Source organism: Triticum urartu, chromosome 4A, assembly GCF_056163025.1.
Source record: "Triticum urartu cultivar PI428250 chromosome 4A, HENAU_Tu73, whole genome shotgun sequence".
Lineage (NCBI taxonomy): Eukaryota > Viridiplantae > Streptophyta > Magnoliopsida > Poales > Poaceae > Triticum > Triticum urartu.
The window spans coordinates 68,378,758-68,399,167 of NC_141876.1; the positions used below are offsets into that span (position 1 = coordinate 68,378,758).

General features: G+C 45.9%; 3 protein-coding genes and 1 pseudogene across 3 annotated transcripts; 2 read left to right on the plus strand and 2 right to left on the minus strand.

The window, feature by feature from the left end:
* Positions 1-858: 858 nt before the first annotated feature.
* On the minus strand, positions 859-1,501 carry LOC147974824 (uncharacterized; annotated as a pseudogene).
* Positions 1,502-4,987: 3,486 nt separating this feature from the next.
* Positions 4,988-7,633, plus strand: LOC125550703 (uncharacterized). The gene is made up of 3 exons (XM_048713771.2): positions 4,988-5,348; positions 6,007-6,144; positions 7,217-7,633. The coding sequence occupies exons 1-3, from the start codon at positions 5,220-5,222 to the stop codon at positions 7,394-7,396; spliced, it is 447 nt and encodes a 148-aa protein (XP_048569728.1). The 5' UTR covers positions 4,988-5,219; the 3' UTR covers positions 7,397-7,633.
* Positions 7,634-7,740: 107 nt separating this feature from the next.
* Positions 7,741-9,845, plus strand: LOC125550702 (pentatricopeptide repeat-containing protein At3g12770-like). The gene has a single exon (XM_048713770.2). The coding sequence runs from the start codon at positions 7,878-7,880 to the stop codon at positions 9,627-9,629; it is 1,752 nt and encodes a 583-aa protein (XP_048569727.1). The 5' UTR covers positions 7,741-7,877; the 3' UTR covers positions 9,630-9,845.
* A 1,610-nt stretch (positions 9,846-11,455) lies between these two features.
* LOC125550701 (protein transport protein SEC23 C) lies at positions 11,456-19,208 on the minus strand. Its single transcript, XM_048713769.2, has 14 exons — positions 18,967-19,208; positions 18,043-18,654; positions 17,737-17,952; positions 17,393-17,566; positions 16,561-16,722; positions 15,687-15,829; positions 14,789-14,864; positions 14,525-14,700; positions 14,352-14,433; positions 14,065-14,142; positions 13,032-13,193; positions 12,671-12,934; positions 12,341-12,445; positions 11,456-12,034 (listed from the first exon to the last, which is right to left on the minus strand). Exons 2-14 carry the CDS (start codon positions 18,550-18,552, stop codon positions 11,891-11,893), a joined length of 2,292 nt encoding a protein of 763 aa, XP_048569726.2. The 5' UTR covers positions 18,553-18,654; positions 18,967-19,208; the 3' UTR covers positions 11,456-11,890.
* Between the last annotated feature and the right edge of the window lie 1,202 nt (positions 19,209-20,410).

The window sequence follows — 20,410 nt, forward strand, 5'->3', positions numbered from 1 at the left end:
TCCTCACAAATGCGACGTTATCGGAACTAACCCGAAGAAGCAACACCGGAAAAGAAGCAAACAACATAGTAAACAACCAACACATAAACATGGCATGATGCACAACCAAGTATGATCATGTCCGGATTAAAGAGGCATGGCATGGCAAAGTGCAACAACCAAAACTACAAATTAAGTGGAGCTCAATATGCAACGGGTTGCATATTGACGGAACACCACATCAATTATTTAGTTCTCTCCCAGTTAGGTACTCAACAATATTAAATGTTGGTTAACATGGCAAGAGGTGAAGCATAACAAAACTATACCATTTAAACAATTTAAATGGGGCCAGATATAACAAACAACAAATCCGGTAAATCCCCATATGCATTAGCAATTTAATGCAACAACAATTTTAAGCATTTTTAATTGTTGTTATCATGATGCAGGTGACATGAACAAGTTTATGCAATTTTTATTAAAAGTTGACAAGAGCATTATGAAGCATTTGTCATCGTGGCGGAAACGAAAGGGGTGCCACAGCAACGATCACGAAAACGGTGCCACGGCAGCGTTCCGGTTCCGGTAACTCGATTGAGATACCGATGCAAAGGATAAGTGTGTGGATGCATGCAAAAGATGCTGGGGCGCTCCCAGATTCCAGGTGTCCCACGAGTTGGTGACAAGGAAACGAGTGACAATTTGGACAAGGTGCAAACACGAGCATCTCAAACATCGCAAGCATTCGTTCACGGACGTCGTCTCGGGGTTATACCTTCGAAGCGTGCATTATCGGAACGGATCGAGTTCGGCGGTAGGGGTACACGTGTCGAAGGGGAAGTAGTTGTTCACGGGGTCGTCGTGGGAAGTAGCAGTTCATGCGACGGTAGTTGAACTTGACGTTTGCGTTACACGGGTCTTCGGCGACGGTCGTCGTACATGGTTCGGAGTGGTACTTGCTTCTTCGGACTTGTCAGTCTCAATTCTTGCGACAGTAGCGGTATACGTCTCGTTTCCGGAGAGGTACTTGGGGTCATTTGAACTTGTCGGTCTCGTCATCTCGAAGGGGTGCTTGATGTTCTTAGCGATTTCGAAGACGACGGTAGAGGTACACTTGTTGTAGGGGTACTTGTCGGATCCACGGCGACGGTAGAGGTACAAACGTTCTCACGGTACTTGGGACGTCGTGGAACTTGGCGCTTGCGGTATTGATAGCTCGAAGGGGTACTTGGCGTGTCTGATGTCTCCGGCTGTAGTGGTACTTGATGATACGGGTAGTCGAACTTGACGAAAAACAGGTCTCCTCGGGGACTTGATGCATCCGAATTCTTCGGGTTTGTAGTAGTACTTGGCGTTCGGAGTCGGGGTCTTGCCGGTCTTGATGGTCTTTTGATATGAAACGAAGCATCACAAGGCCTCGGTTGGGCAGCAGCAAGGAGGCGATGGTGGTGGACAGTGGCAGGAAGCAGACACGGGGCTCGTCTGGTTCCCGACATGATCGGGGCCAGTGGAACTCCATGGGGTGGCAGCCATGGCTTTCCTGATAGGCGGGCGAGGCAGCGCAGGCCTCTAGAGGACCACGGGCGCGCGAGGAGGCAAGATGGTGCGGTCCAAAAGGATCATGCCCGACCAAAGACGGGAGCTACAGCGGCAAACAAGCGGTTGGGCGCGACAGAGAGAAGCAAGAGCTTCGGGCGCAAGGAGGACACGCCTGATGGCAGCGCGGCAACCAGAGGGGTCGCAGGCGAGGAGATCCTCTTCTGCGTGCATGCGTGCGACGGGTAGCAACGGGGTCGGCCGACGGCAACGGGCGCAACCATGGAGACCAGGCACTGGGCGGCAACTGGCTGGAGGAGGACGCGCAGCTCGCGGGAGGAACTAGAGCGGGGGGCTCCTCTCTGGTGCGCGAGCGAGGAGAGGGGAGAGAGATGGGGAATGGGCGCGGGGCCTCGCTGGACGGAGCTTGCAGGCAGCCGCGCGGTCGACGAGGTCGGCAGGGAAGCCTCTGGCGCGAGGATGGACGAGCTCCTGGACGAGGAGAGGTTGGACAGAAGAGCACGCAGGAGGAAGAGAGCGAGAGGAGGAAAAGAAGAGGTTGGCGGCGCTGGTGGGAACGACCGAACAAGGAGGGGATCGACCAGGAGAGGGTTTCGCTCGGGCCTAGGGTTAGCAGCGTTAGGTGGGCTTGGGGCCGGCCCAGTAGAGAGGAGGGGTCAGCTGGGCTTGCTGGATTGGGCTCTCCCTCTCCTCTCTTTCTTCTTTAAACGAAAAGAAATAGAGATAGAGGAAAAAGAAGGGGGGTTAGGGAAAAGAGTTTGAGCAGGAGGACAATTTTCCTAGACTCATAAAAAATAAACATGACCACAGAAAAATAGAAGTGGCCAGATTGCAGGAATTAAATTCAAATTCATTTGAATATAATTCAAATGGTTTTGAATTGGGACTAGGTTCGGTATGGCCAAAAATGTTCGGGTTCTTTGGTGGAGCTCCGGAATATGATGAAAGAATATATGGCAATGTTGGAGACCAAGAATTAAGATAACAAAGGCATTGGGATATTTTGCAAGTGTGTTTGCGGTGAATCCAAACGAATGGAATATTTTTATTTAGCTCCCTAATATTGGGAGGATATGTTATAAAGAGAATTACCATGTGAATTCCCTCGATTTAAATGGACCGAAGATCCATGCAATTTATTTAGTTGAGTTGCAAAAGATTTATAAGATGATGGCATGATGACATGATGCAATGCACATGATGCAACGAACCAAACAAATCACACGACGAAACCCGGAAACCCTGGAAGGCATCTGAAGCTCCGGTCTTGGGGCGTTACAAGTTAGCCGAGTGTGGCTGCATTTATATAGCGGATTCCGGTCAGGCGAGGCGTCCGGGTACATCAATGCGCGGCGCCGGAGTGGGTTTCTCAGCTGGCGAGCCTGCTTAATGGCGGCATGCGGACGAACGACGACATTGAACGGATGTGGTAGATATCTGTCATGTCCCGTCCAGTCAAGCGTCTCCGACATTGAACAGGCGCGGACACCGGAGACGCGTTGTGGGCGACGCCCTCGGCCGCCACGTCGCTTCAATGGCGAAGGCAGTGAGAGGTCGCGTCCGCCATGAGCGGTCTACAATGTTGAGCGGCGCGCTCTATAGCGGCATGAATGCTGGCAGCTGGTGCCGGGCCGGAACGCACGCGGGCGAGGGAGGAGGGGTTTTGGTGGGCCAGGGTGGTCAGAAGAGGGTGTAGGATTGGTCCGGACTCCCGCAAAACCCCCCTCTCCCTCCTCATGTTTGTTTTCGGTTTGCGGAAGAAATCGCGTCCGGACAGCCCCGCTGACCGATACAGACACGCGTTGGATGGCTTCCGATGTCCGGGCAGCGCGGTCCGGACACAAGCGAAAGGTTTGCGGGTCGGCGTTGGAGATGCCCTAACTGTCTATCGTTTCTTGTGTAGGGTTGCAAGAAATAACTAACTTGAAGTTAATTTACAATTTCTATACTTAACATACTTTCTCAAAAGGGAAACGTTTAGAAACGGCGGACCGGCCGAAAGTTCAGCCGGTCGCACCGCTCGCTCGCCTAGCAGCTTCCATATGCACCGCTCGCTCTCGACCTTATCCTTTCCCGTTTCTTTCCCGTTTGCCATCGCTGACCACTTGTTCCGCTCTTCTTTTTTTAGTACTTCCGCTCTTCTTTTACTTCGACGCACCTGCTGCTGCTCCTTCCATCCCCACCTCCTTCAATCTCCACACCTGCTGCTGGTCCGTCCATCTCCACCTCCCCAGCTGGGTTCTTTCTCATCAAAGAGAGGGAAGGGGGGTTGCTCGGCTGAGCAGGGGCTCCTCGCTCGTACCCGCCTGTTCTTTAGATATGCTCGGGGTTGCTTGCCCCTGGATGTCGCCGTGCCTCAATGGCTTTTTTCGCTGGTGATGGAGGACGACGGATGCAGGAGGCGACTGCCGGGCGTTTGATTGCTGCAATCGGCATGCGGATTTTGCTGGAACCGGCAAATGGAAATGCTGGACTCGTTGAGCGAGTCACGGAAATGGAGGAGCTGCAACCTGCAACCAAATTTGCTAGAACCGGCCATAATTTTTGCTACCACCGTCTTTTAATTTGCTGGAACCAGCCCACTTTATTTTGCTGCCACCTATTTTGCTAGAACTAGTCCTAATTTTTGCTACCACCATCTTGTGATTTTGTTGGAACCAACCCACTTCTTTTGCTACCACTGTCTTTGAATTTTTGCTGGAACAAGACCAACTTTTTGCTACCACCGTGTTTCGATTTTGCTGGAACCATAACATATTTTTGCTACCATCGTATTTTTGATTTTGCTAGAACCGGCATATTTTTTTTGCTACAACCATCTCAATTTTGCTGGAACCAGCAGTTTTTTGTTGCTACCACCGGCTTTGGCTGTGAGCGACGCCATCGTCACCATTGATGCTGCAATCGGGGGCTGGGCAACACCGGCGAGGAACGGTGTTGTGGTCAGTGCCGTGGAGCTCCCGTGGATGCAATAGTAAGGCGACGAAAAAAGCTGCTACAGGGGGTCAACGGACTTTTTTGTTTTTGTCTTTTGACGATGGTGAGCATCGACGGCGACCTTCGGGGGCGGGGCAAACGAGTGAGGGCGGCGCGCGACGCGGGGGGGGGGGGGGGGGGGGGAGGTGGGGCGGTCGCCATAATTTTGTTCCGGTGCTTTTTTTGTTTCCAGATGTGAACACAAGGAGGGTCACGAGACGATGGGAATGAAGGATCGAACGGCTATGTGCGCGGGAATCCGATGGCTGCGCATCGACCGGCCCAACCGGTCGACCGGCGCCTATCACCGACCGACCCAAACAATAAGGTCTCAAATCTGACGGTGTGCATCATCTTGCAAAATTGCAGTGGATATGTCTTTTTCTTTAAAATCGTATATATATATTTAATTCCAAAAACAGGCGATGTCTTCCCTGTTGTTTCTTGTAAAAAAGGTTAGTAAGCAGTACTGTCGTAGTATTTCCGAACTGTTGAACTCATATCAGGTTCAGGTTCGGGTTCTGCAGCCGCCGTAGAACCCTAGCGTGTCTCATTAAACCCTCAACCTCCACCTTCCGACTTGCTTCCAGTAGTTCTTCCCTCCCCACCAAGAAAATCACAGCCGAGAAATAGCCGACCGACCGCACCCTTCCCTCCCTTCTCCCCCTTCCTCAAGACAGGCCGGAACCAAATCGTGAAGCTCGATGGACCACGTGGGCTCCATGGAGGAGAGGATCGTGGCGGACCGGATCCGGAAGAAGCTGGAGGAGGTGAACGTCGCCGCCCAGAAGCACCTCGAGGGCGTGCAGGACCATGTCAACTTCACTCTGCAGGTGAGACCTCGCCCCGCCGCCTTTTAGACTCCAAATTCGGGGTTTGCTCCAGGATGCGGTCTTGGGGCCGAGGAGCGGGGAGTCCCGATGCCTTTTCACGGAATCTCGGGTTCGTTTGGGGGATTCGTCGATTTGTTCCGCGAAATTTTAGGGATGGGTAATTTCAGGACGGAGGATGCTAATCTTGCGGTAGTCATGAAATTTATTGGGTTCTATGAAGGTGGTACATGTGTCCAGTTGCGCCGCGGTCTGATGCTAGTTGTTCTAGCTGTTCCAGGGATATGATTATTGGATACTTGGTTTGTTCTAATGTACTTCATGGGATATGATTGGGGTTCTTTTTAACCTAGTGTACAGATTTGAGATGGAAGACCTGAACTTTGGGGGATTGTAGCTGCTAGATATGTAGGAATTTCAGTAAGCCCAGTAGTGGAGCAAGTATACTTTTTATTGATAAATATATTGGTTCTCGGTGTAATGTTTGTCCTAATTCTGTAATTTTCTTATCATTGCTCTGTTGTATGGTGTGAGCACTTGAAATCATGAGACATTATTGGGAAGGGGGAAGATGCTGATATGCTTGATATATTCGTAGTAGGGGGTTAGAAACACCAATGCTGACGCCTGTTTGGATTTGTTTTTCTCTGGTGATTTTCAGAAAGAGTACTTCAAGTGTGCACATGACTGCTTTGATAGGCGACGGACTCAAGAGGGGATCACCAGCTGTGTAGAGAACTGTGGTGTGCCCGCTCTTTCTGCCAACAATGTTGTTGAGACCGAGATGGCCAAGTTCCAGGTACTTCCTGTTTCATCCACCTATCATTTTTTTTCATACATCTTATACTAGTTTCTATAAAAAAAATAACTTAAGACCGGCTTTGTTTGTATTGAGTTTAGCCACTGTATCATTTCTTGCAATCAAGTTATAAGTTATAGCTCTGTTGCTGTATCTCTACTTCGTAGTTCTTTGTGGAAATCATACTGCAGCTACTTGCGATGCCTTCTCAACTTCGATTTATCTTTGTTGTTGAACTATTACTTTATGTTCTTCTTATTGAACATGCCATATTTACCAAGTTGTATAATTTAAGACATTTGAATTTATTAGTCACCAGTGGCTATCACAGATACTTAAAAATTATGTGCATGTTGACCTGCATTAGCACCGTGTTTGTGTATTTGGTCAGTGAGCAAGTAGTATACATATGTTCCATTCATGATGATTTGAATAAGCAATGAGCCAGTGATTTGAGTAATTGATGGCCCGACATGTCAACAAATACTTGGGAAAAATATCTCTGCACTAGAGAGGTGTAAGGTTCAGGTTTAAAATACAATCAAGCATTTAGTCATACAAATACTCCCTCCGTCCCATAATATAAGAGCGTTTTTAACACTAGTGTCAAAAACTCTCTTATATTATGGGACGGAGGGAGTATACAGTAGTTAGAACTTAGAACTGTAATAAGGTTTGTCCCTCCATTATATATTGTCTAGCTTCATCCCTTGGTTCTTTTATTATTATAGTTTGAATAAGTAATTTCTAACATACAGTCTGAGCAGTTAGACATAGGGAACTGTGGTCATTTATTTGCGAAGAATTGAGCATGATAGACATGTAATGCTTGGTTGCAATACGTTTTCTTTCAGAGCTCGGGCCTTTGTGTATTGCTATTTAAGGGCATACATTTTCTGTACTTTGCAGGGTTGCATACGCTTCAACTAGCTTTCTTAATAATTTTGTAAATGATTTACCTGAATAAACCAGCAGTTAGATAACAGGCAGCATATATCGGCCAGCGCAAATTATTGTATCATTTACACCCTGGTGCTATGTCTAAGCTGAGATGTATCCTTCCTTATTCCAGGAAAGGTTGAATCGCTCGTTGATGGTCTGCCAAGATAAGTTTGAAGCAGCAAAGCTCCAGAAGATGAAGACAGACGCAACCAATGAGCTGGAGTCGTGCGTGAACAGGTCCATCGACGACAGCATCAGGGTCCTGCCCCATCTGGTTGAGCAGATCAAGTCCACCATTAACATGAAGTAGAGGAATCAGAAACTTTCAAATTGTCCCCCGGCTCGTTTTTCCCATCGTTAGCTGAATCTATCCAGAGTCTCTAGCAGCACTAGTGTAACATGCTCATTACTGCCATGAGAACCATGTCTAGAGAAGAGTTTTTTGCTGAGAGATTAGTGCGTCTAAATGGCGCCGCGATACCAGACTAAATGTTGCAAACGTAGCTTTTGCATAACATCCTTTTATCTTAAAATCTTTTTTTTTTCATTCATGATCTCTGCAATTTGCCAGTTTGCTTGGCAATGTAGCCATGTAGGCGAGGGCATTTCATAATGGCACCAAATTTCGATACAATTGTTAGTAATAACACACATTCAAAGAAATTCAAATATCCCAAGCAAACCAAACAAATTTTGACATGTAAATTTTTGTACAAGAAGCCGTAGCTTATGCTTAGTTATTTCTGCGTGGTGAAACCCAACTCAGTCAGCAGCTGCCCGAGGTCCAACAGATGCCCCCTACTCCCCTCCCGCAGCCGCCCACCACCGCCGCTGACCTCGTCCGCCGCTACATCGGCCTCCTCTCAGCCGCCGGCGTCTCCTCCTCCCTCCGCGCCCTCCTCCCTATCCACGCCCGCGCCGTCCTCCTCGGCGTCGCCGCCAACCCAGCCTTCGCCACCAGGCTCCTCGCCGCCGCGGCCCCGCGCTCCCTCGCGTACGCCCGCAGGGTGTTCGACGCCGCGCCGCACCGCGATGCCTACATGTGGAACACCCTCCTCCGCGCCCACGCCCACGCCCACTCCCACTCCGTCCCGGCCAACTCCCCCGCAGCGGACGCGCTCCAGCTCTACAAGCGGATGCGCGCCGCGGGCGTCGCGCCGGACTGCTACACCTACCCGATCGTGCTCCCGGCGTGCGCCGCCGCGCGCGCCCCGCGGTTCGGGCGTGCCGCGCACGGGGACGCGGTGAGGTTCGCGCTCGCCGGGGACGGCTTCGTGCACAGCGCGCTCATCGCCATGTACTGCCAGGAGGGGGAGGTGGTGGACGCGGAGCAGGTGTTCTTGGCAGCCGCGGACGGCGCCCGCACGATCGTCTCGTGGACGGCCATGGTCGCGGGCTACGCGCAGAACTGCTTGTTCGGCCAGGCGGTCGCGGTGTTCGGCACGATGGTTGCCCAGGGCGTGCTCCCCAACGAGATCACTCTGATCAGTTTCCTGCCGTGCCTGCAGGGGCAAGAATGTCTCGCTGCCGGGGAGATGGTTCATGGGTTCGTCGTCAAGCTGGGGTTCGATGCGAATCTGCCGCTGGTGAATGCGCTCATCGCAATGTATGGGAAGTGCGGGAGCATCGCGTCGGCGAAAGACTTGTTTGATGGAATGGCTGCGCGCACCGTGGTGTCCTGGAACACGATGGTTGCCATGTATGAGCAGAATGGTGATGGGGTTCGGGCGATCAAGTTCTTCCACAGGATGCTTAGTGAGAAGGCGGGGTTTGACGCTGTCACTCTGGTCAGTGTGCTTTCTGCTTGCACACGCCAGGGAGCCCTTGAGACAGGGAAGTGGGTGCACGAGCTCGCCAGGAGTCACGGGCTCGACACCGATGCGAGAATCGGCAATGTTCTCGTGGATATGTACGCAAAATGTGGTGAGATTGCTTACGCAAGGCAAGCTTTTGAAGGTTTGCGCGAGCCTGGTGTTGTGTCATGGAGCGCCATGATCAGTGCATATGCCAACCATGGTGAGCCTGAACAGGCTCTCAATCTCTTCTCCGCGATGAAAGGTCAAGGGGTGAAGCCTAATTCCTTCACGCTCACCGCGGTTCTAGTGGCGTGTGGCTACTCTGGCCTCGTTGACGAAGGGCTGGCGGTTTTCAACAGCATTGTCAGGGACTACCATATATCGCCTACACTCGAGAACTATGCCTGCATGGTTGACATGCTAGGACGTGCTGGCAGACTTGTCGAAGCATATGAAATCATCAGGGGAATGTCGATGCAGCCAGACAAGTGCATTTGGGGCGCGTTCCTCGGCGGTTGCAGGCTTCATGGCAACCTGGAGCTGGCTGAATTTGTTGCCAAGGATCTCTTCCTGTCGGGCTCCAATGACGTCACGTTCTACGTTTTGATGGCGAACATGTACTTCGAGGCTGGAATGCTGGAGGACGCGGAAAGGACGAGGAGGACCATGAAGGAGATGGAGCTCAAGAAGACGGCTGGGCACAGCTTAGTTTGTACCAGTAGAGAAAGAAGAGCCATCACGAGGTAGCAAGCTAGATGCAAGTTTTAGGTTAGACTGTTTGTAAGCAGCTATTTGCACATGTTCTCTCCCCAACATCACATAATTCTTTGGATATCAAAATTAGGCTTTATCATAGGCTCGTGATAAACTGAGGACAAATGTTCTGTTTTCTGATAATTTTTACCTTGTTAACTGTACAATGGGGAAGGCCGCCCAATTAAAATGTGATGACCCGTTGCATTATTGAAATGTGATTTTACATTACAGCTGCAGAAGAGACTGAAAACAATGCTCCAGAAAATAATGTACTGCCTAGTTTCTACTATGATATTAGGATGTGATGTTCAGACCTCTGCCGAACAAAAACCAAAGTGGTGGGTGTATGGCACCGGTACTGGACTACGATCGGTGATCGGTGAGGAATAATTGTTTTCATACTACAGGAGAATACCGTTCTAAGTTGATTGGCATAGAAATTTGTTTCATGGCTCAGGTGGGGAGGGCAGAGAATTGTAGTCACAGGTGCTATTTTCCACTGAAATGCATCGACAGTCCAAATTATTTTTCTTCGAAGAAACAAGAACGCCGATGGCAGATAACTGATTAAGTATACTTCTTATTTCATGCTAGTGGGATGAGTTCAGAGAGGAAGGACAAAGGAGTTGCAAATTGAAAATGATGGCACGAGAAAGTTTCAAATTACGCTTCCTGCATTTTTTGAATTTTCTACTAAGAGCGATTCATGTCTTCTAGCATTTTGTATTGCCCTCCTAGGAAGTGTGCATTCTATATTTTTTGAACGATTCATAATCTAGCATTTCGCATTTACTCCCAGTCCCAGGAAGTGTTTGTGGGCAACAACAGCACAGTATATAAAGTTCGGTAAGTGTGCATTTGTTTCTCCAAAAAAAAAAATTTACTGTGAACTCAGTGCACACCTGCCACGTTACATTTTTTTTACACCCAAAGTACCTATTTATTCATAACTAATCAGGGTAACATCTTCTAGAAAAGATGGTACAATACAAGGAGGGGGGTTATCTAACCAAATGCCCGGTTCAACATATTTTGCCAAGCTGACCAGTTCATAGGCTGCACCGTTTGCCTCCCTGTGCACATATCTTCAGTTACGCGTTGCCACTTGTGAGTGTAATACTGAATGCAAGGTCGATACCTTCAGACTCCTCTTCCTCCGACAACAAAGAACCATGCTATGTCATTGAGAAGTGCATGGATGAATCCGGGGCATATGAACCCACTTTGGAAAACACATTTCTAAATTTTAAAAAAATCTGAAAAAAAATTACGCGGGTTCGTCTCCATGTTCTATGTGCGTGCATAAAGTTTTACGGAAAAATATTTTTTTGTGGCCTGTGCAAAAAAGGCAAAAAATTATGTCATGGAACACTATTTAGAAGCACCGAAATTTATCTTTTTTGCAGAGGTAAAACAAAAAGACATTTTTTCATAAAACTTTGTGTTGCGTATACGCAATTGCGAACATGTATGGGTGATATTTTCTTTTGAATTTTTTGACATTTTAGCTTAAAATGCATTTTTCAAAAGTGGGTGCATATGCCCATGGGTTCACATAGTGCCCTCTCCTATGTCATGCCACTGCTTTATCATTAGATCGTGTCATCATGGTCGTCTAAATTTATGCCACATTTCAACCTTTACACATGTTTATGTTGAACTTGAACCTTGTCTAACAGTGAATTTAAATTTGGCAGTTTGAACAAATTAAAATGAAAAGAGGAAAACGCAGAGACAAATGCAAAAAGAACTTAAAAAAGAAAACCATGTGCCCAATGCGTGTCCAGAAGAACAGCATTCAGGTATTGACAAATGAAGAAAAAAAAACAATTATGCTTGCTTTCATCAACCAATAAACCACCACCATAACATCAATTATCACACATTTTTGGAGCAAACACCTGCTATCAATAAACCTTAGTAGACGCAGCAACCACACCATCTCTATCAACACATGACTTAAAAAATCCTCTTCACCACTAAGCTTGAACACCCAGACGATGACAATCTTCTTTGGTGTAAGCAGTGATCAACCATATGTTGCGCTAACAACACAATTTATGAATGCTCCATCTCAGGATATACGACATAAACCTTACAGTCCATGGCAATGTACAGATGTGGAGCTAACAGCGGTATGTCGGCCTACAGTACGTGGCAACCGGTATAACAGTGATACACACACGAAAAGGTTTTCTTTGCTGTACACGAGAGAAGAGGCCATTGGTGCAAAATTACTGCACGTCCATGCTCTACTGAACTGCCAGCCGCTGGAGATGCTCCATGAAGACCTGGAAGCTCGCATCATCTGTGAATATCATATCCCCCCCAGGAGGCGGAGGAGTGTCGGAGTCATATGTCACGGATGGGTTCAGCTTTGCCAGCAAGAATCGAGCCTGCAATTTCCATAAAATAAAGCATTAAAAACAAATTATATGGAAGTGCTGATAGTTTTTTTTAGTTTACTCCGAAACTAATGACTGATCACTGGTGACTTGATTGCAATTCTCGGCACAAATTTTGACCTTCCAGTGAGATTGTTGCATTTATTCAAATTTATATCTTATCGGGATCCCCTGTAGTTGCTACTGTCACTGCAGGTTAAGGAACTGCTCCCGACTACCAAGTACACAGGCACCAGATGCATACTCCTAAGAGTTCTGATGCAGAGTGTACTGACAGATTAAATAGAAAATACTAACCTGAGAACCATATTGATCACACACAACCAAACGAGGCACAGGAAATCGCTCCTTGATTATTGAATCAGCTTCCTCCTGTGGGGCTTGCAACAACTGGGCAAACACCTGAACATCATACAAGGTTATACATGGTTTTTCGACAACATGCGAGAACCCAAAAGAAGAGAGGAAAATGGAGCATTGATATTTTCTAGAATTCTTTTAATACGACATGGTGCTAGAATTTTAAATCAAATACAGATAAGTTCTCCATAAACCTACAAGAAAGCCAACATGGAGTCAAAAAAAAATATTTAGTGTTACCATGGTTTTTGGCCAACAAAACATTACCTCGTGGCCTTCTTGATGTTGGTAACCAGCCTTTCGCCACTGTGCGATCGTTATCCCATGGAATATGACAACGGTAAAATAAGAATCCAACAAAAGTATCCTGTCACCAGCAATTGCGCTTACATCCAATAGAACAGGCTCGGGACCTGACTGAAATGAATATGATATAAGTGAAGGCTGGATCATCACAACTGCATTCGCTACATTCTCTCTGTTTAACATCATCCTGAAATATGCAGTTTCATCTGGACTATTGTTGAAAACCTGCATGTAGTAGTTAATTAGGAGCAAAGAGAAATTCAATTCGCTTGATCTGTTGATCAGCATGACTCATTGAATTAGGACAGAAAAAATGTTTTACCTGAATAAACTGGGAACGTCTCAAATTAAAAATAAACTGTGGAAAAATTGATAGACGCGGGGACAAACTGAAAGATGAAGGTGCTTCCTTCTGATAGTCTCCAAATTTCGAACATAAACTAATCAATGCTCGGTCAAGCCATCTTACTGGATCAAAATCAACCTGAAAAAAACACCAAGAACATGCTATAAAAATGAATATAACAGACCTTACATACAGGAAGAGTCAAAGATGCAACTCATGTCAGAACATGTAAGCAGCAGCAATAACTGTGAGTTAATTATTAATGAAACTAATCAAGGAGTCCTTGAGCAGCGAACTATTTCCTTTATGGTCATGGTTTGTTTCCTATGCAATTTATAAAAGGTTTCCTCTTAATGATTATGTTTCTAAGATACCCCCTCCGTCCCATAATATAAGAGCATTTTTTACACTACACTAGTGTAAAAAATGCTCTTATATTATACAGTAGGACAGAGGGAGTAGTATAAATGACATGTTATTGAGAAACCAAGTTCACAAATGCCATATCCTTTTTAAGACTGCGTTTTTTATACAAAAGGTTGTTCAAAGGAGAAGCACAACCATTATAATTCCGATGTACCGATCTAGTGTGGACCTTTTGATCCTCCTAATGTGATGATTTCAATTTTCTTCACATCCTCAACTAATGAGATAATTTATAAAATTGTTTCTCAGACTATGTATTGCCTCCAACTAATAAATATACGGAATAATTGTTTCACAAAACCAAAGACAAATGTACAAACTAGTGCAAAACTACAAATTGACTGACCAATTTCACAGAACTACATATTTAAGGATCATTGTATCATGAAATTAAAAGGTTGTACGGTGCATCCATATCCCCACTCGGACCACGGGAGCCCACAGGTCACAATTACAAATTTCGTGCTTCCAAATTTTTTATGATGTTATATTCCATCTCTCAAACATAAAAAGATGGGTCTGTCATGGGGCATTAAGTATATTGAAACAATTTATGAAAAGTAAACAGACTATCAGAAAGTACCTCAGCTTCCATCTTAAATGAGACCAAGCGTGCCATGACTGCTGCTGCTGCCTCTTGGTCAAAGCCAGTTATTAACTCCTACAGCACATGTACTAGTCCAATTAGCAACAATATTACATTGATTTTTCCTAAAAAGTCTGTAAAAGCACTAAAACACTGGGTAACACACTGACATTGGCTAAACACAATTGTTCAGCTCAACTATTACTGAAAATGGGTACAAATGGAAGGAGAAAAACATTTAAAAGGAAAGAAAACTCATCAAGGGGAACAAAGGTAAAACTTACCTGCACACTGCCAGAACCAGCAACCCATCTTCTTGAAATTGTAGTCGATCGCAATCTCATTTGCCCATCATGATGCTGATAACTGCATGTGGCATCTCCAGGTCAGACATATATACTTCTCCAACAATATCAATTGTTTATAAAAGAGATGGGAGGGGGAGCAGATTCCATACTAGGTTAAGAATTGGAAGTAGAACAGATTGTTTTGTGATTGTCCAATTGCGTCCGGGGCATCTTTTTTGGCCATATCAAATACTACGCATAGTGATGTTTTCCTATCTAGACCACACATCTTCCAAGCGCTAGTGTTCCCCTGACCTACAACTGTATCTGAGGATAGAGGACCTTTCTGCAGAAGCAGCAACATGCCAAAAGACTAAGTATAGCATACAATCATCATTCTAAAACATCAACATGTAACTAAGCACATACTGTACCTTCTCCAGGGAAGTACAAGGTCCAATGATGCCTTGAATTTTGACATCCTTGGAGCAGTTGATCTCAAATATGCCACTGCAAAAATAATTTAAATACAGAAATGAGACAACTCAATAACAAGGCTGTACTACAGCAGGTTACTGGATGACATGAACGTATTTTACACCCCTGAAACAGCCATTTCACCTAAAACAAACCTATGAGGATGATTAGGAAAAGTATCACACAAACACTATTGCCTCAAGAGGCATAGTCAATTAGTACATCCAAGTTCAAAATCGCTTAATCAGTACCGGATAGCACTAAACTTATTTGCAGTTTCTCTGATCACATAGATGCCTTTGAAAATAAGCTAAAAGCAGCAAGTAAGAATATCACACTTCTGAGGTTGCAGCAAAAACAGACAACAACAAAGCATTTCAAGTTGGGGTAGGCAAAAGTTGAAACCCATAAAATCTCGAAACCAAGTCATGGTTCTGGCGCGTGGATAGCTAACTTCCACGTACCCCTGTCCATGCCTAGTTCTTTGGTGATATTCCAGTCCCTCAGATCTCTCTTTGAGGACTCCTCCCATATCAAGTTTGGTCTGCCACGACCCCTTTTGACATTATCAGCACGCTTTAACCGTCCGCTATGCACTCGCGCTTCTGGAGGCCAGCATTGTATATGCCCAAACCATCTCAGACGATGTTGGACAAGCTTCTCTTCAATCAGTGCTACCCCAACTCTACCACGCATATCATCATTCCGGACCTGATACCTTGATCTTTTTTTTTGTTGCAGCAACAACAGAACTAAAAGCAAATCCCTAATTACATTTGCAGTGAAGACGAGACAAACATAAACATGCTAGAACTAGCAAGCAGTTAAATCAAGCAGGCAGAAAAGTATCTTTACTTGAACGATAAGCCAAGGTCACTATCGCTTGACTGAAAAATGCGTCTAAGTGAATCTTTAAAAACAGAATGGCCAAAACTTTCTGCAAGCACAACTATTCCCCCAGTTCTCTCCACTGCAACCTTCATCTCAGCAACACCAACCTGAGGAATAGAATATATTATTAACCATATCAAGGCAACCGTGCATAGACATCAGAAGATAACGCATAAGTCAATGGTGTGCGGTGATGTGCTAAATAACAGTAGTTTTTGCATGAACATTCGTTCTTAATACTTTTCTTTTTGATAAATCGTATTGCATATGCCCATGTTTTTAAGGCGTCGCCTTATGGACGCTTAGGGGGTAAGGCGCGTCCTGGCAGTGCCTTAGCATTTTCTCCGCCTTAGGCGCTTAGGTTGATCGTCTTATGACGCCTAACCGCCTTAAAAACCTTGGCATACGCACTTCAGACAGTTATCAAAAGAGGATGGCTTGCACATTATCACTGAGTTGTCAACTAACACTCACAATAGGTCACCATTCTTCTCTGTATTTCATTAGCTGATAAAAGTAGCCAAAATTCCTACTAAATCAGGTTAAGAGAAGTTTACATTATGATAATATGTACATCCACTCTGAATTCTGAAATAACAGCATCTTACAGCCATGGAACTTCCAAGAAAATAAATGCATGCACAGATATTTTCGAGATGATAAATGCTTATACTGATATTTTTCACATTATGGTGAGACAAACATGCTTATGAGGTCTATGAATGATACACAGCAACACTGGTTCAAGTGAACAATATCCTAGTTAAACAAGCTAATGCCTGATCCTTGACCAAGAGGTGATATGAATAATCTATACAACAAGGAGCAGGGGACAAACCTGGTCAAGTGCACATGCAAATAGATCGAGCACATGCCCTTGATGCACGAGTTGACTTCCAATCTCCTCGTAGAATTTAACGGCTTTGTTATAAAGTGGAGCAGAACCTTTATCAAGATCTTTGTGCGAACGAATTGGATCAGATAACGGCTTAGATATTATCTGACATTTTGCAAAAAAAAACATTAGAATACAATAATGTATCATGCTATTTCCAAGGAAAACCTAACTTGACAAAAAAAATCAATCTCTACACTGGAGTATCATCATGACAAATGTGCAGATTATTATTCGGTGGAACTTACTTTATCAGAAAAGGGATCATGCTTTTTAATGAGTTATGAGCTAATTTAAGTAGAAAAGTCGGGTCGGCTTCACTACACAGAATACATACGAAACATCTCTGGAATTGCAAAGCACAGAGCAAGTGAGCAAACCCACAAACTTTCCTCACATGAACTCTAAATATGTAACAGGTATGCCCATCACATATCAGAAAAGGCTTTCATATTCGTTTTCCACTAAAAGTATCAACCCAGCTGGTAACTCAGTACGGTGTTGTCCATAGTCTATATCCCACTTCTAACTCCCAACACAACTAGGCTAGCCAATTTTGGGCCTAAACTCACCACTATTAGCAAGAACAGAAGGCGAATTGGGCAAGGGTGTTAGAAATACCCCACGGAATGCTAAGAAATGTTGCATAACTATTGCTGGGAATAGAAAGGCGGCGACATGTTTCTTCTTATCACTGTGGGTGCGTGATCAGAGCACTGGGGGGGGGGGGGGGGGGGGGCAGTAAAGTGGAAAATTCATTAGAGAAATTACTTACAGAACCAGGTCCCTCTGTAGATGGGCCACCTATAAATGCCATAATTCTACCACCTGATCCAGGCACACAAATCCCCAAGAGGCTGGCTGCAACACTTAATGCAGCTCCAGTACATCTTGATGCTCGCTGATCAGCAGAAACCGGCCATGGGTCCTTTTGCAGTTCTTCTATAAGCTAAAGAAATAGAAAACCGGCATCAACAAATTGCAATCGAATTTTGCCTCCAAAATAATATTCTGCAATTAAAAAATAATAATATTGCGGTGCACTAGAGACCTAAAGTTTTGTCCAAGTTCCTGGACAAACTCATCATGTCTTCTTTTAATGCAAGGAGAGTTCTTAACTGAATTCAAAATAAACTCGCACTCTGAAGCAGGCAACAGGAACCTAGCAATACTTTCTGCTGAAACACCATCCCTTGCGCCGGCGATCACACCTGTTGTGGGTTTTGTTTTCCCTGTAAGGAAACCCATTTGCTCAAGAATTTGATCCTTCTTAATCTCCTTTGTCCCCTTGAACACATGTGACTTAGGCAACAAGCCAAAACCCAATTCATGCACCTACATGAGTCAACATGTATTCATATCAATTTTTTTGACCAGAAGACTAATAAAAGTGAAACATTTATATGAAGGAAAGGTGAATATAACCTGCACATATGTCCCGAAAGTAATGAACCCGACGAGGGAGTGGTCCGGCAACAGCTCAACTGCTTGCGCTAGAGCAGACTTCAAATAGCCGATTTCCTCCTCAATCATGCAAGTATCAACAACAAAGAGGAAGACCGGTGGCGACACAGGACCGGCTTCGGCAGCGGCCATGTACTCCACAGTACAACATTCAGGATAGAGTTCGGTAGGCAGGTTGCTTTGCGAAACAGCGGAGTATTGCTGGGGGAAGTGGTTGCGCTGGAAGCAGAATGGGCAGAGCCACATCTTTGAACCGAAGTCGGCGACCGAGAAGGGGTTGAGGATGGAGCGGCAGATGCGGCAGCGGAGTGGGGCATAAGGAAGAACAGGAATGGCAGGGTTGGGGTTCAGAGGAGTGTACATGGCCGAGACAGGGACGACACAGCTAGCAGCATCCTGCTTGGTGCCGGGTATCACATTCCAGGTCATCCTCACCCCATCCCGGGCCTCGAGTTCCAGGAACTCAGACATTGATTCTCTTCTGTGATCAGGTTGCTCAAACCTAATTTCTTCAGTAGACCCTCAGCCTTGGCGACAGTATCAGGTCTCCACCAGAAGGACGAAGCCGTTGATCTGCATATATAGCCATTAATTGATCAGCCAAATTAATACCCCGCAAAAAATTAGCCAAATTAATAGCGGGCTGGAACCGGGGCGTGAGGGTAAGTTGAACCAACAGAGCGCTGGGAACAATCGAATCGAATTCGCAGGCGAATGGATGGATGGATCGAGGTCTCTCGTCTTGGAAATGGATGGCGAATCGGAACAGCCTAAGCAAGCTACGCTAGGGTTCGCGTGACGGGAGAAGATACGGTATCAAATTGGGGATATCAGTACTGCCCGCCCCTCACCCCACCCTATAGAGAGATGCGGAGAGAGTAGTACCTTCGCCTTGGAGGTGGCGCGGCTTCGGCGGATGCGGGGAGGCCTGCCCTGTACTCCTCTTCTCCGGTGCCGGCGACGGCGACGGCGAGGAGAGGTATTTCCGGGCAGGGGCGCTGGAGTAGGGAGCGGGGAAGCCGCGGGGGTTCTGGCCTCCTGGGGCAGTTGGCCACGAACAGAGAAACCCAGAACACCTGCGAAGCCAAGATGGTCTTCTCTCACCGTTCTTCGCTCCTCCTCCTCTTTTTTTTTCCCCGGAGATTCTTCGCTTCTTTTTCACATACAAAGCATTACTCCCTCCGTTTCAAAACAGATGAATACTTTTTGTTAACACATTACGGACGCAAGCGTTTATACATGCGCGCATATATTCATTCCTATGAACGCGCACACACACGTCCTATCTCTATGAGTACCTTCGAGAGACTGGACCGGCATATCAGCTTAAGATTAACGACAGACGAAGCATTACTGATAAAATACAATCCGTTCCATGAAAAAAGTATTAACAATCAGCATGATGTATTTTACTTTTTCTCTAAAATAAAATCAAAGCATGTTTTTATTTTCGAAAAAAAGGCCTAGATACCTAGGAACCCAGATGCCTCACTCCAAGCGAATTCCATCCACGAAGGATGTTAAAGCAAAGGGTTATTGGATTGGCTCAATCGAGGGTTTCTGAAAAAGGCAAAGCCTCGAGGGTCACTGGGTTAAGGGCCAGGATGCGAGCACAAAGTGTTGTTCTACTCCAAGTTGTGCTTCGGAAGGTGAAAGAATTCATTCACTTCATTCAAAAAGACAACAACATCATCACAATTCACGTAGACAAGGAGGAGATAGGGACAGCTTGGTTGATGTCTTGGGCATCATGCCTGGTAGAAAATGATGCCTAACAGCCTAGAGAAGAGAGAAATTTTGCCTTACCAGGCATACTTTACGGTTGTTGTTTGGTTGGAGATCTGGTCTGGGTCAAAGGCAGAAATATCAAGAAACAAGATTGACGGGCTAATTTGATAAGAAGTACAACAAAGCTCTGCTAAATAACTCAAGATCATGTATATCTGCAACCCAGGCGTCCCTTTCATCGGCCTGGGCCAGGCTAATCTCACTGCCTGGCCTAACCCTCTTTTTTTTGCTTTAACGTGCCCAGGCTAGTGAAGCTGCTGGGTCAGCTAGGCCAGACAGACTTTTTGTTTTCAGGACATGAACAAAACTGCTCCAGCACACTTCAGGCACTGTCCAAGCCAGACGTGGAGTGGTGTGGATGTCAACCAAACTAGCCTATAATCCATAGCCATTCATGGGAACCAAAACCCCCTGTCAGAACACCCTTGAATGACAATCCTTCCAGGAGATTTGGATAACCCGTTCACTGAGGACGAGGTGTGGAGTCCGATCATGTCATCTCTCGCAAAGAAGGCACCTCGCCTGGACGATTTCAACGGCG